The following is a 22,554-nucleotide window of genomic DNA, read 5'->3' as shown; positions in this document are numbered from 1 at the left end:
ACCTCGGGGTGTCGCGAGAGCCCCGACCCACACGGCGCTCGCCGCACGTGCCAGCTCGGCCAGCACCCGGGACGCAGGGCCCGCTCCTTTCCCCCTCGGAGTAAAATAGCACAGAGGGCCGGGTGGTGGTGGTGGTGGGGGGGGTGGTGGCGGGAGGAAGGAGGTGAGGAAACGCCCCCGGATCCCCTCCCAAAGCGGCTTTGACCCGAGGATGCGTCGGAGCACGTGTCGGAGCCGACCGCGTCTCTACCGCAGTCTAGTTCTCGGGGAGAAAGCCCTGGCTGCGATGGAGGCGTGAACCCGGAGGGTCCGCGAGGGACCCGGGGTGGGAGATCTTGGGCCTCGGAGGAAACGAAGGGTGGTGTCGTTTGCGCTGGGGGAGAGACAGGGAGCCCAATCTACCCCTTCTCTCGCCCCCCTCCCCGCCCCCCCCCCCCCCCGGGCTATTTCCTAGAAAGCTGTATCAGGGTGGCCACGCTCGGCGCAGACACCTCGGGCGGCTTGTCAGCAGATGCAGGGCGAGGAAGCGGGTTTTTCCTGCGTGGCCGCTGGCCGCGGCGGAACCGCTGGGAGCCCTGCCCCCGGCCTGCGGCGGCTCGGGGCGCCTCCCCGCGTCTCCCAGTGGCGCCTGCGGCGCCCCAAGAACGGGAGGGTTTCTGCTCCTAGGTCACATTCTCCCACGTCGAAGAAGCGCCCCCTCCCTCCGGACACCCACCCCTCCGCCTTCTTCCTCTCCCCACACATCTGCGGGGGGTGGGGGGTGAGCAGTGGCATGGGGCGGGGGGGGGGGGGGGGATGTATTCTGGTCCTTATAATCGGGTTTTGGAAACAGGCTGAAAATGATCAAGAACGTACATTTCAGGGCCATATACATACCCTTTCCCTCTGGGTATGCAAAGTTAACTGTTTCCCAAAATCACCCTCCTTCCGGCTCTTATAAGGGATCTTATTTCTCAATCGTCTGAGCCCACCTCATCTTCAGCTCACCCACCCGTCATTCCTGGATCTTAAATTTGTGGGCTGGAGTGTGGCGATCGTGTTTGAGGAAGCCAGAGTCGGAGGGTCGTATTTTTGGCGGGATGCACCTACAGAATGTGCTGCAATTACAGGGAATAAGTAGGGATCGGTGGGGTTTTGTGGTTTTTTTGGTGGGTTCCCCTATCCAGGGCCCCTGGCTTGGAGGAGAGGGCCTCGGAAAGCTAAGGGAGAGGGTGGGGGGCGGCGCGGGGGACCGCGTTTGAAGTTTGGTCGGGCCAGCTGCTGTTCTCCTTAATAACAAGAGGGGAAAGGAGGGAGAGACTGAAAGGAGGAGGGGAGGGCCGGGAGGGGAGGGAAGGGGAGGAGGAACCGGAGAGGGGGGTGAGGCGAGAGGGAGGAGAAGTAACTGCCCAGCCAGTGTGCGTCACTGCCTCGGCGAGCAGAGAGCCGAGCGAGCTGGGGAGAGCAGACAAGTTTGAAGGGGAGGGCAGAGAGAGTCAGCCGCCCCCGGGGCGCTCCTCTCCCACCGCCCATCCTATCCCTTTCCACTCTTCTTCCCCGGCTTCTCTCTCTCTGCCCTTAACTCCCCCCCCCAAAAAAACCTTATTTAGCCAAAGGAAGGAGGTACGGGGAATCCTCTCCCCTCCCCCCTCCCAAAAAACCCCCCCAACTTTTCCAGTCCGGAGATCGCAGGGGCACGAGCGAGTAGCCAGCTGGCCATGGAGCTGCTGTGCGGCGAGGTGGAGCCGGTCCGCAGGGCCGTGCCGGACGCCAACCTGCTCCACGACGACCGCGTGTTGCAGAACTTGCTGACCATCGAGGAGCGCTACCTGCCCCAGTGCTCCTACTTCAAGTGCGTGCAGAAGGACATTCAGCCCTACATGCGCAGGATGGTGGCCACCTGGATGCTGGAGGTAGGGCTGCAGGCAAGCGCTCCGTCGGCCCCCGCGCCGGGTCCCGGAACCTGGGCGAGGGCAGCCTCGGGAGCCCGCCTCCCCACTCCTGCGCCAGAGCTTACCCCCGCGCCCTCGGCGAGACGCGTGGCTTCCTCTCGGTTCCTTGCGGGGGGTGCAAGATTCCCGGGGGGAGAGGGAGAGCAGCGAGGTTGTCCCAGGGCGGAGGGTGGGGGAGCATCCCGAGCGCGTGTGCCTGCATGCGGCTGCCACCTCTTCCCACCGGCACCCACCCCCGCCGCGACCTTTTGCTAAGCCGAGGCTGCTTGCGGTGCCTTGAAGAAGAGAATGGGAGCGTGAACCCCGAAGTTTAAAAGTCAGCTGCGCCCCCCCCCTCCCCGCAAAGGCCAGAGCAAATGGGTCCCAGCCTCGGGTCCCCACATGTGGTCGGGACTCCGCGTTGGCACTTAAGGGGGGAGGGGGAGGGCGGAGGGAGAAGAGAAACGGGGAATTCAGGAGCCCCGGAAGTCACACTGAAGAAACGTGTGTTTTCGGGGAACCCAGAAGAAGCACTTCTTTCCCCTTGCTCCGAACCCTTGCCGTGTGCCCACGTCTGCACGGCTCCGGACCTGCCGTGGTTTCGCCATGTTGCTTTGTAAACTCGGGGGTGGAGCGGCTGGACGCGTCGCCTGCTCTCCCTCGCACCCCACGACCCCGGTCCCCCCACTTCTGATGGCGCCCTCGCTCCCCCATCACCCACCCCGCCCCCTCGTGAAGGTTACTTACGGTTCGGCCTTCAGTTTCCTGGGTGCGGAGATCTGGGTGGGGTGGGAGGGGGAGGAGGTGTGTGCAGGGGGGATAGCGGGGCCCCCCCGAAGGAGAGGCCGGAGCCCCCCGCGCCTCTCTCCGGCGGCTCCCCGTCCTCGAGCGTCCCCCAGCTCTTCGCCACCGTCCCCGGCCTCTGCCCTTGTGGGCCGCGGCCGGACACTCCAGCCGCCGCGCTCTCCCCTGCAAGTTTCCCCTCGGGATCCGAAGCCCCAGGGGTCGCGCTCCAGACCTTCCCGGCGCCCCAAACCTCCGCTGCGGGAAGCCTGGGTCCTCTGCGGGGTTTTCACGGCGAAAGGGCTTTTCTGGGATATTTCCTCGATTTTTAATTATTTTTTGAACCCGTCTCCCCTGCTCCGACTCCGGCCGCCCAGGCTGCGCGGCGCTCGCTCCCTCCGCCCTCCCCCCGCTTCCCCACCTCTTCCCACCCACCCCCCCAAATGCGGCGCCTGGGCCGCGGGGACCCCTCCCGACAATTTTTTCAATTGTCGGGAATGATAGAGCAGGGTCTGGGGATCCGAATGAGACCAAGAACGAGACCCCCGGAGCCTCCAGAATATTTTTATTGATTTTTTGAAAAGATGACGAAATCCAAAAAAGAGAGTGAGTGAGTGCAAGCGCCCGGAGTAGTGAGCGGCCCACGGGGGCGGCGGGGCCGGCGCTGCTGCGCCCTCGGCTTCGGGGTCCTTAAGACCCTTCACCTTTGAGATTTTAAGTTCCCGGGAAGGACCCCCGCGCGGATGACCATGTAGATTGCCCCCAATTTCCTCGTCTTCATTCTTATCGCTTATTCTACTCCCCTCCCCTCCCCCCCAAATCCAATATTTTTGTCATTTCCCGAGATTGTGCGATTTCCCTTTCTTCCTCCTTTCCTGATATTATGGTCTTCCCCCCACCCCGACCCCTTCCCACTCATGTCGTAGGTCTGTGAGGAGCAGAAGTGCGAAGAGGAGGTCTTTCCTCTCGCCATCAATTACCTGGACCGCTTCTTGGCCGGAGTCCCAACTCCGAAGACCCATCTGCAGCTGCTGGGGGCCGTGTGCATGTTCCTGGCGTCCAAGCTCAAAGAGACCATCCCGCTGACCGCTGAGAAGTTATGCATTTACACCGACAACTCCATCAAGCCTCAGGAGCTGCTGGTAATGACTGCCTCCTTCCTGCCTGCTTGCTTTTCTGCTCTGCCCTGGCCTAATCCGCCTTGACCCACCGCTCCCAGAACAAACTGTTAGGACCCCAAATTACCCATCTGTGAAATGTCCACCCTTCGGGAAGCTCTGACCTTTCCTATAGAGACTTTTTGTGTTCCTACTGTGTGCTGGACTGTATATACAAAGTACTCAGGCTCCGCCCATGCATAAGAGCTTCCTTCACAGAGGTTTGGGTTGGTGACACTCATTTGCAAAATGTGTGTGTGTGTGTGTGTGTGTGTGTGTGTGTGTGTGTGTAGTGGAGGTATACAACACTGTTAATGTTTTAATTAAATTCCCAATTTTCAATCACTGACTTCCGAGACAGTCATCAACCTCACCGTGATCCAGACGTGTTGTGACGTGTCTCCCAAGAACTAGGAGTTCAAAGGTACACTCTAGGGAATCTCTCAGTCTCTCCAGCATACCAGCACATAGTAGCTGTTCACTAAACACCAACTCACTGGCTTTTGAGCAGAGTCAAGTTTGGCCCTTTGTGGGAGGATTCGGAGGCGTGGAGTCCCATCTTCGGTGGGGCTGTAACCTCTGTACAGACATGGGGATCTTGTCTGGGCTCTGGTTTTCTGCCAGCAAACCTTTTTCCCACCCAGTAGGACCCTTTGCCTCTGCAGCTTCACCCTTAAGACGTCCATGTAGCCGCAGTGTGGCATTGATTGAGTGGCCCCAGAGGCCCACCCTCAGTGATCTGCACACCCATCTCCCAACTCTTTGGAAGAGGGCCCCCTCTGTTCCTCTCCACCCTCCCTCCCTGCTGGCCAGGCCTGCAGCGAAGTCCACAGGGCCGGGACTGGCTGCCTGAACTGAGTTCTTTGTGAGAGGCCTTCCTCCCTGAGGCTGTGCTGCCACCTAGCGGCAGACATGTGCAAGGACGGGGAGGAATCCGAGAATGCAGAGGGGCATGAATGACCTCACCTTTGAACAGCTGCCAGATTTCAGCTGCTTCTGGTTTGGTCGGAGAGGCCCAGAAAGGTGCTTTCTTCTGGGAGATCTGCTTCCTTTAATAATGGTACAGGTCGAGTGGTTTATACTCACATTCTCCCGTGAGAAGGAGAGCTGGAATTTCAAGCCGTCTTGGAAGACCCTGATTGTTTAGAAGGCTGTCTGTGTTTTTACCCCCAACCTCCGGAAAAAAGCGAAGGCCGACATTAAAGCCAGTAAAGACAAACAAATGGGTAGAAATAAGATCCAGTTATTTTTTCCCCAAGGGAGACCAGGAAAAATAATCCTTTTGCATCACTGTTTCATCATGATGGGGGGCTCAGATCTTTTTAGAGCACCCCAATTTTTTTTGAGAGTCTGCCAAGCTAATTTGTATTTCTGCAGACACATCTGCCCTTTCCTAGTCTCTTTATCCCAGAAGTGGAGATCTAGAGGGGTCCTCCTATTTTACCAATGAGGAAGCTAAGACCAGGGAGGGGAGGGCAATGGCGGAGACCACACAGCCGGTGGGTGCCATGGGCAGAATGGGGCTCCGGTGGCTGGGGGGAAGAGAGTCAGTTTCCTGGGGTGAATGTGGGAGCGAGCTGCACAGACAGGCATCAGCATCTCACGCTTCTGATGATGATCAATCAGTAGACCTGTTTTCCCTCTGACAGCACGTTTTTTTAAGGCATTCTTTTTGACTTGTTTCCCTTGAGCATAATTCTCCCGGAAGTATCTCCAAGAGGGAAAGAAACAAAACATTTTTCAGTAGGTGGGCTGCTGGTGAGAGGCCCACAGACACCGGGTTAGCCCTGCGCCAGCATTTGGGCTGCATTCTTCTCTATGACTTCGAACAAGCACTTTAATCCTCTCCTGAATCCCCTCCAGCCGCAAAACGGGGTGGCCAGTGACCCTCTGGTCCTTTAGTTACGGTAACAAAAACCTGCGCAGACCCGTATGTGGAAGGGTGCGCGGTGTCTGGGTGTCGTTTCCTGGGGTCTTCTGCATTGTGTGTCCAGGGAAAGTCTTAGCAGCAGAGAGGAAAATGGTACTGTTGGCACCGACGCAGGCGAGCTAATTGGTTGCCGAGGATTTGGGCCAAGACACCTACATTTGAGCTTCATTCTGTGTACATCATTTTTCCAGGAGGATGAAAAAAGTTACTCATTAATCCAGTCACTGATATATACAATATGTTCCTACCAAAGGGTCACCACAACCTTGGCGGTATTTTACTGTGAATTCAGCCTTCTGGGTGGGCAGGCAAGAGCATCTTCTGGAAGTCAGGGTTGGATGGGGAGGTAGGGTGTGCAGCTGGAGAGGCTGAAGAAATAGCAGAAAGGACCATCGAGGCAGTGGCCACCTGGGCGCTCATTGGTTTCCGGGGAGCTTGACATTTGAAGCCTTCAGAGCCATCACCCACTTCAAAGCTTTAGGACCACTCTGATAAATGGTCCGGCCTTCCAATCTAGCCTTGTCCTAATGAACATCCTCAAAAGACTGGTCTAGATCCCAAGCCTTCCATCCGGGACACTGGGTCAGCCTGTGTGGGTTTTATACTCTTCTCTGCCTCCCTCCCTCCCCAGGAGTGGGAGCTGGTGGTGCTGGGCAAGTTGAAATGGAACCTGGCGGCTGTCACCCCCCACGACTTCATCGAACACATCCTTCGCAAGCTGCCTCAGCCCAGCGAGAAGCTGTCGCTGATTCGCAAGCACGCCCAGACCTTCATCGCTCTGTGCGCCACTGGTAGGAACCGCTGGAGCCCTGGGGGTGGGGGGTGGCTGGGTGCCGAGAAGGGCTTTGGGGGGCTGCAAGGGGAGGCAGACCACAGCCCTAACTTCCGAGTGTTTACGGGAGGGGTCCCAAGTAATCTCTATAGAGTCCAAGGTTTCCTTCCTGGGCAGTTTTTTCCTTCCTTTATCTCAGCTGGTATATTTTCTCTCTCTGCCAAACTCATAAATGGTTTACGAGGACAGGTGTGGTAAGGGGAAGAAAAAAAAATAGCGCCTGTTAAAATATTCTTTATGGTGTCTAAAGTGCTCTTTTGAAGATTATATATACTGCTCTCTGGTCGTGTTTAAATCTTTCATCTTTGGAGGGAAAAGGATGGCTTGGAGATAAGCCCAAGAGGAAATTTGGGGGGTGGAGGCAAATACAGGTTAAGGAACCCTGTCAAGATAAATACCGCCTGCCCTGATACTGGGAAGGGAAGAGGCCCCAGGATTTCTCCTGGCTGCAGGGCATTGACTGCCTCCTGGCTGCTCCCTCTGGCAGGGTGGGGGTGGACCTGTGGGCTTTTGCAGCGGGGAGTCAATTCCTAAGCCTGGGCTCTGCTCCCACCCACCCCCCCCCCCAACACCCACCCCACCCCGCCTACGTGTTGAGATTTTGATTGCAACCTGTAAGTTGCAACTGCCTTTTCATGTTAAAAAGCCCTACACCCACCCTGTTGATGCCACAATTGGTACATAATCTTGTTGGCCCCTGTGCTATTAACTAATACGCCAAAGGCAGTGGTTTGATACAGTCTCACCACACTGAACCTTGGCCAGTTTCTACATTGCCCCCACTTCCCGCCCCCCAAAGGTAGTGGCTGTGGGAGAAGCTCCGGACCCGCAATCATAATAGGGTGGAGCGTCAGGAGTTCATATTTTCACAAGCAGAAGTGTCAGGGAAAGAACTTGTTTGGGCAGATCTTCTCCGCGCCCCCCTCCCCTCCCCGGCCCGCCCCGGGGGCAGGCGGGGGAGGGGGGAAGAGGGCGTGGTTCAAGGTTGCCCGGAGTCTGCACTTGCATTGCAAAGGTGGGCCTGGGGGTTGACTTCTTTCAGTATCTTGTTACATATTATATTGGAGCCCAAGGAGATGAACACATTGTTTGCAATAGCGTCCATGCCCTGTTCGCAGTCAAAAGGTCAGGCTTTGTTACTTATCTCTGGGTGACCTCCGGGCACTTAAGTTTTGTCTGAACCTTAGCTTCTTCATCTGCAAAACACTGACCCACAACATTCCTGCAACCCTTTCAGGGTGGTTAGGAAAACAGACATCAGAAGAGAGATGAAGGGCGAGGAAGCCCTTTGTCAACCAGGCAAGGTACAGGCGATGGGCCCTGGTACTGTGAACGTGACTCCGATGCTGACTCTTCCAGCTAAGGCGGATACAGTGACTTGCACGCTGACCCTGCTGCGCTGTCTGAGTCCAGCAGGACGTCACGCTTGGCCTTTGCTGGCTCAGATGCAGGGTCCAGCCACCCCCCACCACCACCCCGTGGATCCCAGGGCAAGCTTCCCCTCCCCGGGCTTCCCAGATGCAGTCTGTGCCCTTCCTGTGGCCCCGAGGGCCACTCTTAGCCATTGATCCCTGCTGCCTTGCAGGCCGTGGCCATTCTTAGCTGCTTCCCTTTCTGCTGTCTGGCCTAGGCCCTCGAGGTCAGCCCCTCATTGACTTGTCACTTTGTCTCCCAGGCCCCGCCTGTCCCTTCTTCTCCGTGGTCGCGATTCACTGGAGGAGGGGGTCAGCCAGCCCTTTTCTCTCTCGGACAGCTGACCCCTGACCCTGCGCTCCCTCATTGCCCAGCTGTTGACGGCCAGAGCTCTGCTTTGACCTTGTCTCCTAACTGATGTACCTTTGGGGGTCCGTCTGCCTGCTCCTTGATGATCTCCGACTCGGATAGGAGGGTGGGTGGAGTCACCCAGGCCTAGAGCAGGTCCCCACATTCTCTAAAGGCCCATTCTCTAAAATTGGGGATCCCATCCCCCACTCCTGGCCTTCTTGGCCAGATCCTTGGGGCAGCTGCCAAGTTTGGGGCCAGAGTAGGGAGCCTGGGATTCAGGGACTGAGGACAGAGGTCTGAGGGGAGGCGGAGGAAGTTGAGAAGACTGCCTTGCTAGTGTGGGGCAGGGAGTGGGGGAGGATAGGAGAAAAGAGACTTCTGGCCAGGTACCCAGTAAGCCGGGTGTGGTCTGCTCAGAGCACAGGGAGGGTCTCCTGTGTCTCCTGAAGGAAGGAGCCTATCTCCTGAGGATTTTCTTTGCCCCATCTGCCCTTGAATGTGTCTGCAAGGCTGTGTCACATGGCATCTCACTGGCTGGGGCTTTGAGGCCGTGATGGATCAAGAGCCCTGGGGCTGCTTTTCTTGGAGGAAACATCTTCCTGTTAGATGAGATTCCACACCCTGGGGCCGGGTGTGTGTCTGGGACGGGTAGCAGGTGGGAAGTCCCAGGAGCTCAGGTCCTGTTTCCCCACCCCCACCCCACGTGGATCCCGCTGGTTCTGTCTCTGAGCTCTGGCAGCCAGGGGCTCAGAGGCCCCTGCAGAGGCCCAGGTCTGGAGGCGGCAGTAGCGACCCTGGGGCGTTGTGGGCAGTTGAGGGGGAAAGCTGCTTGTGAAAGAGCTGGCCTTGGTCCCTCTGTCCACAGAGAGTGCCTGTGTGTGAAAGGGGAAGAGGCGGGAGGCGGGACGGGTAGGGGGTGTCGGTCTTCTTCCTGGGGCTCGAGGCATAATATGGTGAGACGGAGAGGTGCCCCCTTTCCTCCCCTGCTCAATCTCGAACAGCCTCTGGGGCGGAGACTACCCCGGGCTGGTCCTGGTCCTGGTCGGTGGAGGCCATGGGGCTAGGGGAGCCCTTATAACCACTGGCTCCTGTGAGGCTTTAGTAGCCAGGCAGCAGGCGGGTCCTGATGGCAGAGCCCCCCAGGTCCGCCAAGGGGGAAGGAGACCACTGGGATGACTCAAGATCGCACGCCGGCGTGGGGAGATTCTTGAAGCATGATATCATGCTCAACAGATGATTCCAGTTATGTCTAGAAGAGCCAATGGCATTGAGGTTGAACTTGGCGCAAGCGGTGGGAAGAGGAGGTGTTTAGCCTCCCTACCCATGGTGCCCGGCCTCTCCTCTCTTTGCCTAGGTGCCCCGCACCCCAAGGTGCTGCCCTCAGCTCTCCTGCACATGAGTATCCCCCCCAGACATCCGGGCCTGGGCCCGGGTGATGGTGTCACCCCCCGTGCTTCCAACTGTCTTCTTGGCTTTGCCTCCAGGTGTTCCTGTGACAGTTCATCCCCAGGTTATAGCCAGCTAGTGATGGCCCAGGTGGCTCCCTTGGTAAAGAATCTGCCTGCCAGTGCAGGCTGAGGCAAGAGATGTGGGTTCGATCCCTTGGTGGGGAAGATCCCCCAGAGAAGGAAGTGGTGGCAACCCACTCCAGTATTCCTTTTCCCTTCTTTTTGAATTGAAGGATAATTGCTTTACAGCATTGGGTTGGTTTCTACCCGTGGACAGAGGAGCCTGGCGGACTGCGGTCCGGAATCGGACGGACGCACGCGCACACACACACACACACACACACACACACACACACACAGTGATGGCCCAGAGAGGATCTACCACTTGGCTCCTGAGCCAGGAAGGCAGGTTTGCCTGGGTGGTTGGAAAGTGGAAGGAAGAACGGAAACCGCTTTCTGTCCTCCAAGAGCCGAGGTCGCGGGGCCCAGGGGGCGTGGCCCGTTGACCCGGAGTCTCCCTTCTTCCCTGCGTGGTTTCAGGCAGCCTGGCAAGGCCGGCTCACTTCCCATCTTGCTGTGAGGAGCGGGCTGAGGGCCCTCCTGCCACCTGCTCCCAGCCAGGCTGCTGGAGTTAAATTGGCATCGAGGCCCCCACAAGGACGTGGTGGGAGCCGGCTCTGGGGGCGGCCGATGACGTCATTCGGTGGCCAGCGAGCACCCCCATCCTGGCCTTTTAAACCCCCCACCGGACTGACGCCAGGTTGCACTGACGCCAGGTTGCGGGAGAGATGGAGGAACGCGTCTCTGGTTGACACCTCAGAGAGAGTCTCTCTCGCCCCCTAGTGGTGAACAGAAGAAGCACAGCAGTCACAGTTAGCCGGTCAAGGCTTCCGCCGTCGTAGTCAAAACAACGGGGATAACGCGACCAGCCAGGGCCCTGTAATCTGTGGTTGCAAACCTGCTTAGCTCAGAACTCTTCCTCCAGTGACATATTCCTGAGTTGATAAACGTGGAGCACTTCTCTTGCCCTTGCCTGGGTTAAGCGGTCCCCCCGGAGGTCCTTGAGAGACGTGGTGAGGATCTCTGCGGAGTCCCAGAGCAAGAGCAGGGTTGGTTGGGGGTGGGGGGGCGGCTGAGGATGGAACGGGTTCCTGTCTCTTGGACGTCAAAGCTGAGGCTCCCTCCTCTGGGCATTTCTCCCGCTTCTGATGGGAGAGACGACCCTGTGTTCTTGGTGGGGCTGGAGGTGGGGTGGGGGGAGGTCCCTTTGAGGCTCTCTTCACCTTCCGAGGAGTCCTCCAGCGCACTGGGTGCCAAGTCCAGGCGCCTGCAAACCCAGCAGCAGATGCTAAACAAAGCCGCTTAACCTCTGGAGATTTCACCGATTCACCCGTAAAAGCCAGTGTCCTGAAACAGGTGAATTTTACCTTGTTTTTTGCTAATAGTTGGCCAAGTCAGCAAACTGTAGGAACAGCATCAGGGCTGGTCGGTGGAGACGCGCCCTTTGCCCCGCCTCACTGGGAGGGCGGAGGTCAGGTCGGGGCTGCAGGTGTGTGGGCCTGTTCCTTGGCTCTGGGTGCCCCTCTTGCAGGAATGAATACGGTCCATCCAGCTTCCCTTTCATTGCTTGTATACTTGTGTCGTCTTTCTGTCCCCCCCATCCCCACGTCCCCACGGGATCTCAGCTTCTGCCCCTGACAGAGCAGCAGGAGGTGGGGGGGGCTCCATGAGGCCGTGTTCCTGTCTCACACACACACACACACACACACACACACACATACACACACACACACGATCGGAAAAGAGCCTCCAGACCCAGAGCAGATCCCTTGTTCTTTCTGGGCTCCCCATGCACCTTTCCCTGAATCACTGCAGATGCTGAACAGAATCTCTTGACAGTCAGAACTGCCCACCCCAGGGGCTTCCCTGGCGGTCCAGTGGTTAAGATTAAGTGTTTCTACAACGCAAGGGGTTACAGGTTTGAGCCCTGGTAGGGGGAACTAAGATTCCACAAACCATGCAGTGTGGCCAAAAAGTGTACTGCCCGCCCCAATCCCACAGCACGTCCCAGTGTTAGGAATAGTGGGGTGATGGTGGTGGCGGTTGATGTGGACTGTTGACTATGGGCAGGGCGCTGCTCTCTTGGTTGAAGCCTCAGAACTAGCCTAGGAGGTGGGTATATCCTCATTTGTAGGTGAGAAAACGGAGGCTCAGAGAGGTCGGGTGACTGGCCTTGGAGGCCTTCAAGCAGCTGGTGAGCAGTGGGTTACCAGCCTCCATGGCCTCCGCCTTCCAGTGCTTGGAGCTGCATGGCCCAAACCTTCCCCACCTTCTAGGGCAGGCCTGCGTGGCTCCACGTGGACACTCCTATCCACGTGGGGACATCTCCCTTCTTAGAGATGTATCTTTAGAAGAACCACCCTGCGTTGTATTTTTATGTCCTATATTTTGGGGGCAGGGGGCCATCCGTGGTGCCTGGAGCATGGGGGAGCATGATCTGAATGGGTCCCTGCTCAGCCAACTACTTCTCACTCTGCTGAGGCTCGGGTTGCTCAGGAAGTGACAAACACCTTACCTTTCCAGGTAGGGAGCTGAGGGTGGAGGGAGACGCTTATCCCAATCGTGCCTTCAGCACCAGAATACAACTTGGCAGCATTTCTGAGCAAGAGGCTTAGATTCAGGGGAGATTGTTTCATGATATTTAATTTTTGCTAAAAGAAGTTTTCCCCACCCAGTGGTGGGGAAGTTTACATATATCTTTGTATCTTTTAGTTCCCCTATATGCATGCAGGTTTATGCCTTTCTATTTATATATTTATGGGTGGTTGTAATCTTGATCATAGCACACACTCATATAGTTTTTGGTTTTTTTTTTTTGCCCCCCTTCTCACCCAGGTAGGTATTGTGAATATTTCTCCATCCAGTTCCATAGCTGAAAGTTTAAGGTTTCCAGAAATGGCTGAATGGATTGGGTGGAACTTTCCAGGGTTGAGTGTGGAGGTTAGCGAACAGGAGCTAGGACAAAGACAAGACCAGGTGTTTCATTAGGTATTTTCCTCTCTGCGTTTCCCCTATCAGCAGAGAGGGGAGTGTCTCTGGGTGTAGTCTTGGGGCAGCCCCTGAGGCCATGCAGAACTGCCCGATGGAGACATATGTCTTGTGACTTCGCTGCCTGGTGGAAGCCAGGGTATCTGCTCTGTGGTGACCTAGAGGAGTAGGATGGGAGTGGGTGGGTGGAGGCTCTCCATATGTACATGGAGAGGGGATCCATGTATAGATAGAGCTGATTTGCTACATTGTACAGCAGAAAGTTAACATTGTAAAGCAGTTACATTCTAATTTTTTTGTAAATAAAAGTCAGTTAGACCTGGAGGGGCCCCTGGGAGATGAGCCAGCCTGCGGCTTTTCAACTTTTGACCTACCATAAAGGAAGAAGTACATTTTATAACACCACGTGGGATGCCTCATCAGTGTACCTCAAATCGATACAAGAGTTTCTGCAGACAGTGTTGACTCCCCACCACTTGCCCTCCTTCCTGATACTTTTATTTTGTTCAGAACAACAGCAACAACAGCACATGCAGGTCGCGACCCACAAGTGAACTTGGTGACTGGTACTGAGTTGCAAGGGAAGTTAGAAAAACTTGAGGGTGAGAGGGAGGGCATGACTGGTCTAGGACCCCCAGGGGCTGAGCCTAGCTTGGCAGCACTCAAGTCACGTCCACTGGATTAACCCAGAGGAGAGTGAGCAGCTGCTCAGAGTCCTGCAGCTCAGCAGAGCCTGCTTGGCTTCCCTTGCTTCATAGGTGCAGCCATCGGGGGTCAGGGGATGGTGGGGCAGGGCAGGGGGACCTGTCTCAGCATTCCCCCCCACCCAAACAAGGGAGGTACAGTCCTCTGGGCACCCCCTGGACCATCCACCTGCACCCCCTGGCTTCCAGAAGTTGGTTAATTTGCTAGAAGTAGGGGTTGGGTATGCAGGTAGCGGGATGCAGAGATAGGCAGTGTGTGGACTGTGGTTCTGGGCTGAGGCCTGGGCACTGGGGGGTGGGAGGAAGGAGGCGGGGTCTCGTCCTGCCCCACCTTTCCCTGCCAGCTGCTCCCACCCCAAGCCCCTGTGGGCCCAGGGCCACGAGCTGGCTGGCTCCTGTGCATTGTGAATGTCTGGTGGGGTGGGGGCAGCTAACGAGGTTTTTGGGCAGAGAAACACTGCTGTGACCCCATGTGAGGAGACCTACAGCAGAGAGGAGGGAGAGGCTGGCTTCGTCACCATCCAGGGGACAGAAGAGGCTCTGCACAAGTCAGTGCACAGCAGGCTCTGGGTGGAATGTTGTAATATACACCCCTCAAGAGGTGGAGATGGTGCACAGGCTAAGAAAAGAAGGCCAAGGAGAAAGACAGACAGCCAGGCCTGCTGTGCTCGTGGCATTCAGCCAGGAGGGGTGGGGAGTGTGTGCCTCGTTGAGCCACCCAGCATGGTTTCTAAGCATGCCTGTGACTCGATGTAGACCTTGGAGTCAGCGATAAAAGGGCCTCCGTGGACAATGTTGATATGCTAGCAAGAGGGAGAAGCCATAGGTTAAGCTGTTTCTGCGGGTTCAGCCCAATGCTCAGGTTGTTTTTTTTTTTTTTAATATTTATCTAGCTGCACTTGGTGTTCATCGTGGCACATGAACTCTTAGTTGCAGTAAGTGCAGTCTAGTTTCCTGACCAGGGATCGAACCCATGCCCCCAGGATTGGGAGTGCAGAGTCTTAACCTCTGGACCACTAGGAAAGTCCCCTGTGCTGGGATTTGAATTGGGACGCAGGTCTTCCTTCCCCAGCAGCCCCCACCCCAGCCTTCCACTTTTTGGGTGGTGAATCACACGGGTTCTGATGCCTCTGAGGGACCAGGCGGCATTTGTGCTATCGTCTACCAAGCGGGGAAGCGCCCGTCTCCACCCTGTCCTGACCTCCCCACCTCTCGTCCCCACAGACTTCAAGTTCGCCATGTACCCGCCGTCGATGATTGCAACTGGAAGCGTGGGGGCCGCCATCTGTGGGCTTCAGCAGGATGAGGATGTGAGCTCGCTCACTGGAGACGCCCTGGTGGATCTCCTGGCAAAGATCACCAACACCGATGTGGTAGGTGGCCCCTGTCCCTCCTCCTGGCGGAGACCAGGCATCTTGTCTGTCCGCTCGGGGAAAGAGACAGTTGGTGGGATGATGATGTGTCAGAGGTTCTTTGTGGCAGCTGGCTTCTCTTTGCTGAGACCATGGCCTCTGACATCATACAGAATTCAGCAGGTGAGGCTGCCTCTTCAGGTTTCAGCAGCCCGTGTGTCCTCAAGATAGAGAGGAGAACTTAGCAGGCAGATCTGAGGCGGGAGGGAGGCCGCTGACTGCTTTCCTGTATGGCCTGGGCTTCCCCGCGGGTCTGATTTGTTACTTGTTTCCATTTATGTACAATCCCCAGCCTGCTTCTCCTCCAACATGGAGCCTTCTCGCCTGCTCACACACGCTGAGGCTGGCAGGCAGGGCCGGAGCGGGGGGCCCCCCTGCACCACAGGGCGTGGGAGAGGAGGGCCCCCCGCTCCTGTGAGGAGGTGTCCGCCTCCACTGACCTCTCAAGCCCTTGCGCCTGTCTCTCATTTCCCTTTAGTTCATTGTGATGATGGATTAAAAACCACTTTAAAAAGAGTTAAGTGCCATGCAAACGCAAGGAACTATTATTAGCTATAGATTTTTCCATTCTGGGTGCCCCGTGGACAGTTCAGAGGCTGTAACTCTGGTTGCCAGAATTTGAAGCTCCTTAGAAGAAAGAGAGGTTTGGAGGAGAAGCCAGGGTCCAGGGAGGCTCTTATTCAGCTGGTTGGAAATGACGGTCCTTAGAAGGTCCAGGCCAGGGTGATTCTACAAGGTTAGGGAGGTGGAGAGGTCGGGGTCACTGGCCTGGGACCGGAACCCAGAGGCTCTGACGCCCAGGCCTGGGAACCCTGCATTCCTGCCTGGCTGCAGCTCCTGGGATCTTTTTGTTTGAAAAAGGCCTTTGGCTTAAAGCAACCCGGGAGAGGGGTGTCCGCTCCGAGGCCCTCTCGAGTTACCATGGAGAAGCTTAAGAATGCAAGGGACTTCGTGATGACCCCCTCTGGATGGTCAGGGGGATTCTGAGCGCCCTGCTGGGGGAATATATTGAGTTACAAGGGAGAATGTGGTTTACCAGCCCGAGGCCGGTGCCTCCTCTGGCAGTGCTGGGCAGAAGGGGTAAATGTCAGCTCAGCAAAGGCTGAAGTTCTCTTGGCTTCCCCCCTCCCCCAGCCCCTCCTTAGATTTTTCCCCGACCTTTATTACCATCTCACGGAAATGGCACAGAAAGGGGTTCTCCTGGACTTGATTTTCAGATGCTCCAAACAGGCTTTTTTTTTTTTTTAACTTTTAATTTTATATTTTAATTGAAGGATAGTTGCTTTACAAAATTGTGGTTTCTGCCAAAGTGGGTAAAAGAATCCACCTGCAATGCAGGAGATGTGGGTTCGATCCCTGGGTCAGGAAAATCCCCTGGAGGAAGACATGGCAAACAGGCTTTTGAAGCATGGTTTCTGAGGTGTAGATCGAAAAGACCCTCCCAGGCAGAATGCTTTTCGAATCCTCTAGAGGCAAATCTTAGAATTTATTAGGATTTATAGAAGTGATACACTTCCTTCCTTTTCTGAACGTCTCCTATTAAGGCTGCCTTGCCGAAAGGACTCCCAGCCAGCGTCAGACCAGCCCCTCCTCAACCCCCAGAGACAAAACATATCAGTGACAAGAGTTTTGACCCCTCTTCAGGCATTGTAACCTCCTGCAGATATTTATAGATACATCCTCACGGTCTGATGGCCCCACGGGGTCTCTAGCCTTTTCCCCCATCTCTCTGTCACCCCCTTAGTGGCTTCAGATGGACAGAGGTTGTTCCCAGGGTGTCACTGGAGCTCGTGGGCTGTGCCCGCGACGCAGTCTCTCACTTCATACTGGAGACGCTGCCGGCCTCTTTCAGACAGTGTTTAGCCAGGCCATTCAGACTAGGTCAACTGAATGCAGCCCCAGCTTAAAGGTTCCTTCTAAAAAGGGCAGCTGTTGATGGAGATGGCGCACACATGTGCTTCAGTCTCACCAGTGGGTCTGAGGGTGTAACATTTTGGTGTGAAATCCCGAGCATGCGTGGACCAGGCTTTCAGAGAGCTGATGGAGACCCCAGGAATCCCCCGGCCTCACCTGGGATCCCCGGGGCCTGGCTCCCGCTCTCCTGGGGGCGTGTCTGTCCCCGTGCCTCGGCTGTTGCGTGTGTTTGTCCTTGGGCACTGAGTCCTCTCTCCCATCAGTCTGGATTCTCTGGAGGGCTCTTGTTTAAAACAATATTTAATAGAGGATATTTGACTTAATTTCAGTATCAAGTGTTCAAATATTAGTTGCTCAGTTGCGTTTGACTCTTTGCAACCCCATGGACTGTAGCCCACTAGGGTCCTCTGTCCACAGAATTCTCCAGGCAAGAATACTGGGGTGGGTTGCCATTTCCCTCTCTAGGGAATTTTAATGTACAGTCGTTAAAAGAAATAGAAACAGTAGGGAGAAGTAACAGCAAATGCATCCGCTACTTGGGCTGATACCGGCATCCAGACTTGAACAGCACTGGCAAGTCCTGAATGACTGCAGTCTGGAGTCCCAGTTGGGAAAGGGTCCCAGGCGGTGCCCACACCCTGTGGGTGAGACTTCAGATTCCTGCTTTCCGGGCTCCCGCTCACGATCCCAGGTTGCAGATTGAGATCATTAGCTCTGGGTTTTCTTTAGCTTTTTTTTTTTTTTTACAATGCTGTTTGTTTGACCGTGTGAGTCATAATCTGGAGAGTCCTTGGTGCAGGCTGTCACCTCGTGAGCAAGGCACAGACCCGAGACAAGCGTGGGAGAAGTCCGGGGGTGGGTGACACGTGGAAAATAAAAGATGAGCTTCCTGTCTTCAAGGAACTCAGCGAGTGTGTGCAGAATCAACAGTAAAGCACCTAAACTCCCAGCAGATGAAGAGCAAATGAATGGACGCTAAGCAGGCGTGAGGAACTAGAGGCATAGTAGGAAATCAGCCCGCAGGCAGGACTCTCTGGGCCTAACGTGAAACTCAGGGAAAAGCATCAAGTTTCATCACTTGATGATAGGAAATGTCCTTGGGACGGAGAAAGAAAATATGGTCTGTACATGCCATGGTCTAGTGTTCACCCTTAAAAAGAAATGAAATTCCGACGTACGCTACAACATGGATGTGCCTTGGGCATGTAAAGTGAAATAAGCCAGATACCAAAAAGACCAAATATGATTCCACTTACCTAGAGTAATCGAATCCATAAGGACAGAAAGTGGGATAGAGGTTCCCAGGGACCAGAGGGTGGGGGACGGGGGAGAGTGGTTGTTGATGTAAAGATCTGGAGAGGGTGATGGTCACACACACAGCGAAGGAACTTAAAGCTAACACACTGCATTTAGAAGAGTTGAAGATGCTCAGTGTTAGGTGGCGTATACTGGGTTGGCCAAGGAAGGTCATTCAAGGCTTTCTGTAAGAGTGTATGGACAAACCCGAGTGAAATTTTTGGCCAACCCAATGTTTTGCCTACAAAAAGTTGTAGCTGTAGAGGTAGACCCTTGGACCACGCTGAAGGGCCCAGGGGTTTGCCCTGAGTCCTCCCACGGGGAAGCCAGGTGCTCCGACCACCTCGTGCCCCACTGGCCCTGATGCTCAGACAGCTAGGAAATTGGGGTGCACTAGCCTCTGACTCCAGAGTCCCCGAAGCTGTGTGTCAGCCCTGTGCACCTGGAGATCCCGGACCAGCTGATGGTAACCTCTCCCCATGGATTGTCAAGGATCAGGCTGCGGAAAGAGGGTCCCCTCGACTCCCCTACCCCAGGACGGCCAGACCCCCCTCTCCAGCTCCTTGGCTGGCGGCAGTGAGCTTTGATAGGAGGGACGCACGCGGCCGTAGAAAGCCGTGTTCTGTTGCTCGCTCTGGTTGCCAAAATAAACCGGAACGCCTCATGCCAAAGAGAAAGCTGAGTGAGAAGGCTGACGGTTTTACAGGGAATAAAAGTCTCAGAGGGTGGTGTATTTTAAGTAGTCTTTCCTTCCACTCATGAGGGTTGCTAAAAACAGACACCAGCCAGAGAGGCCGAGCTGGCTTTGGGGGACTGTCCACCGGGGCTTCCGTTGCCAGGGGTCTGCTTGCGAAGGGAGAACTGACTGGGCCACTTCCCTGGCAGAATCGGGGTTCCTCTTCCGTCCCCTCGGCATCCTGCTCTGCTTGGCGCCCGCCTTTATCTCCTTGTTCACTTGTCTATAGACTCTTGAACGAGACCCAACTTTGACTCAGTCCTTTCTCTCTGTATCCCCTGGCAGAGTCATCGGGGAATGATGCTGGGGTGGTGGGAGGAAGGGAAAGGGGACAAAGGGCTGGCAGGTGGATGTCAAGTGTGTTTCCCCTGCTCTGGTCTCCCCAGGTCTCTTGGAAAGCGAGAGAGGACTTAGCATGTCAGGGTCCCTCGAGTTTTACCTGGCTTTCTCTTAGAGCGAGTCACTTCGCTGTCACATGACACCAGTTCCCTAAATCCCTAATGAGCAAGTAGAATGGGGCTCACAGGCCTTGAAGATGTGAAGTTATCGGAAGATAGTTAACTGAACAGGTATAGACTCAAGTCATTTTGTCATTGTATATACCCTATTATACCTAGATTATACCAAAAGTCTGTTGCATTCTTTTGTTAAGATTTTCTTTTTTAATGTGGACCAGTTTTAAAGTCTTTATTGAGTTTGTTACAACATTGCTTCTGTTTTCTGTTTTGGTTTTTTGGCTGTGAGGCATGTGGGATCTTAGTTCCTGGACTAGGGATCGAACCCAGGTCCCCTGAATTGGAAGACAAAATCTCAGTCTCAAAGTCCTGGTTCCACTGGACCACGAGGGAAGCCCCTCTGTCTCAGTCTTAAATAGCTCCCAGAGAAGTTCCAGGACATCACTCTCCTAGGGTCGTCCTGGCATATTAGAATCCTGTTGTCAGTGGGTTATTACAAAACCGCACCTTCAGTGCCAGGGGCGATGCGATTAAGACTGGGCTTCCCAGGTGGCTCCATGTTAAAGAATCCCACTGCCAGTGCAGCCGACGCAGGAGATGGGGGTTCGATCCCTGGGTCGGGAAGATTGTCCTGGAGGAGGAAATGGCTACCCACTCCAGTATTCTTGCCTGGAAAATTCCACAGACAGAGGGGCCTGGCAGACTACAGTCTGTGGGGTCACACAGAGTTGGACGCAACTTACGTCATCTTGGTCCCCGGAGCCCTCGTGAGCACACCTTCTCCCAGAGACCCCTCTGTTCCCCAGACTTGTCTTTCGTGGACGGGACTGGGTCTGTGTGGTCAGGGGCCTCCTGAAGAGTGGCTGGAGGAAGGGAAAGCGGGGGCAGGGCGGCAGAGGAAGCAGAGTTGGAGCTGAGGCTTCCCTGCGCGCCTGCCTGATTTTCACTGCGGGCCTCATTTGGTATTCAAGGAAATAAGCCCAACAGGCTGCGAAGAAAGGAAGAATGAGATAGTTTCCTAAGTTGTCTGTGCCTGATTTGGCCGCGGGTCTGGGGCTCATTCAGCCCTTTGTCCCCCTGTTGAGTGCAGTGCGTGTGTGGTGACAATGCCCTGATGCAGCAACGCTGGGGGCCGATGGTAACAGTTCCGCAGCCCATTCACCGAGGCCGAAGAGGGTGCAGGGCGCGGGGCTGGAGCCAGCAAGCGGAGGAAGTCGGGGCCCGGGGGGACGGAGCCCGGCATCACAAACGCGGCTGTCAGGGCTCCGGGCCGCGTCAGGCGGGGGGAGGGGGCCCAGCCTCGTGGGGCTGGAGGCCTGCCCGACCCCCAGCGCTGGGGAGTGCCACCTGTCCAGGCTGACAGACGAGCATTATGGCTCTCCTTCTAATCAGCTTAATTTGGGGCATCTCAACACAATGGCTGGTGCTTTTGGAGGCTGCCGAGGAGCAGAGGGCCCTGGGGCATCTTTTTATCCGAGGCACTGTTGCGGTGGGGTGGGGCGGGGTTGGGGGGGGTGCTGGTTTCCAGGCCACTCTTGGGCTGTGTCTGCCTTTCCTGGAGATTCTCCGGTCTGTCTTTCCTTAGAGCCTGGAAGGAGCAGAGAGTTGCACAGGGAAGAGGGTTCTGGAATAGGAAGCTTGCCCTCTGAAGGCCAGGGTTAACTTCTGACTACATGTGACTGGGGGACGAGCCAGCTCCAGTTCGGTTCCCTAAGCTGGAAAGTGAGGGCCGCTGGCTGTTACAGCTCCCCCCGCCCCAGAGCCCCTGTTCTCAGATTCTGTAAGGATCTGCGTGTGTCACTCTAAGAACTCCGCCCGAAGACACACTGACATCACTCTTGAGCTTTGCCTCTTGTTCCCTTCAGACTCTGCAGCTTGTTCCCCCATCTATTTGTCTGTTGCCATCTATAGTCTTGGCCTCCTCCCTCTAGGCCACACCCTCCACCCTGGTCCCTGCTGGGGAGATTGAGAGCCCTTTGGGCAGGACTGGGTGGGGGTGCTGGTCTGCTGCAGGTAGGGGCACCAGCCCATCCTCCCTCCAACTTCACTTTCCAGCAGCTCACAGGAAACTCACAGCCTTAGGAAGTCCACAAAGGGGAAGGGCTCCTGCGATGCTGAAGGAAGGTGTTAAAATGCAGGGAGTGGGGAATTCCCTGGATGTCCAGTGGTTAAGACTCTGCACTTCCACTGTGGAGAGCTCAGGTTCTATTCGGTCTGGTAACTTAAGATCCCACGTGCTGCATGGCCAAAAAAAAAATTTTAGGAAAGAAATGTAGGGCATGAGCTCTGTGCTCCAGGAAGAGGGAGGCCGATTTCTTACCTTTGTGCCTCCATCATAGGAGAACTTCAGCATCCTTTATGCAAAATGAGCTCTTGCCCTCAGATAGGTTTTCATCTCGCGGAGAGCGACAGACCCCACAGTTGAAACTCAGATGCTGTCAGCAGTGGAACCAGAGGAGGGTTAGATGTAGACCTCAGAGTGCTTCCCAGGAAGGGGGACAAAATTGACCCCTGAGAGCCTTCGCTTCCTGCTCCATCCTCATTTTTGCGGCAACTGCTACCGTCCTTCCTTTTCTCTCGAAGTAAGAAGTATCAAAGAGGAAGAGCTGGCCACTGTCAAAAGTGATTTACATTGACTGAAGGAAGGAGAGTCTGGGTTTTGTGTGATATATTTCTTGATTTTATTCAGGAAATCGTGAAAGTTTGGGGCTGCAAGTTAGGTAAATATGATGTTTGATGCCTGTGTTATCTTGAAGTCCTGTAGAAGTGACTGCCCGGTGTACCAGCCTGCCCCAAAGGACTTTCTCAGAACTGTTCCTTTAGGGTCTCAGGCTGCTGGGAGGGAAGCCTGAATACCAGGAAGAGCAGGCACCTGGGTGACCCCCAGGGAGACTGTCCATGGCCCCCTATCAAGCTGCTTAGCTCTCTGGAGCCGCATCCCTATGTTCAGAGGACCACCCATCTCAGCTGCTGGTGTGGCTAATGCAGAAATGATCACGGCATCCTGGGTTCATCATATTGTTGGGTGGCAGTTGCATTGACGCAGAAACAGAGTCTCGGAGGGAAGAAAGTCGACAGGGTTGGTGGAGAGCTGGTCCCTAGGGGACCAGCCAGAGCAGTTTGGACTGTCCTCAGTTTTTGCCTTGTTAACCTGATGCAGAGAGT

At 55.5% G+C, this 22,554-nt stretch overlaps 1 protein-coding gene across 3 annotated transcripts in view; it reads left to right on the top strand.

Annotated features, from left to right (window-relative positions):
- The window catches only part of CCND2 (cyclin D2), a 29,813-nt gene continuing 7,259 nt past the window's right edge, over positions 1 to 22,554 (top strand). Inside the window, exons 1-5 of one of the 3 annotated variants that reach the window (XM_061418204.1) lie at positions 1 to 100; positions 1,658 to 1,892; positions 3,620 to 3,835; positions 6,412 to 6,571; positions 14,801 to 14,949. In XM_061418204.1, coding sequence (XP_061274188.1) covers positions 1,698 to 1,892; positions 3,620 to 3,835; positions 6,412 to 6,571; positions 14,801 to 14,949 — 720 coding nt within the window. In that variant the 5' untranslated portion in view covers positions 1 to 100; positions 1,658 to 1,697. Of the gene's footprint in view, positions 101 to 166; positions 308 to 1,332; positions 1,893 to 3,619; positions 3,836 to 6,411; positions 6,572 to 14,800; positions 14,950 to 15,280; positions 19,750 to 22,554 lie in introns of those variants that run through there. The other 2 variants (XM_061418202.1, XM_061418203.1) reach the window with 2 other exon arrangements.

This window comes from Bos javanicus, chromosome 5, assembly GCF_032452875.1.
Source record: "Bos javanicus breed banteng chromosome 5, ARS-OSU_banteng_1.0, whole genome shotgun sequence".
Classification (NCBI taxonomy): Eukaryota; Metazoa; Chordata; class Mammalia; order Artiodactyla; family Bovidae; genus Bos; species Bos javanicus.
Note: the sequence above shows the minus strand (reverse complement) of the source record. Positions and strands in the feature narration are given on the sequence as shown.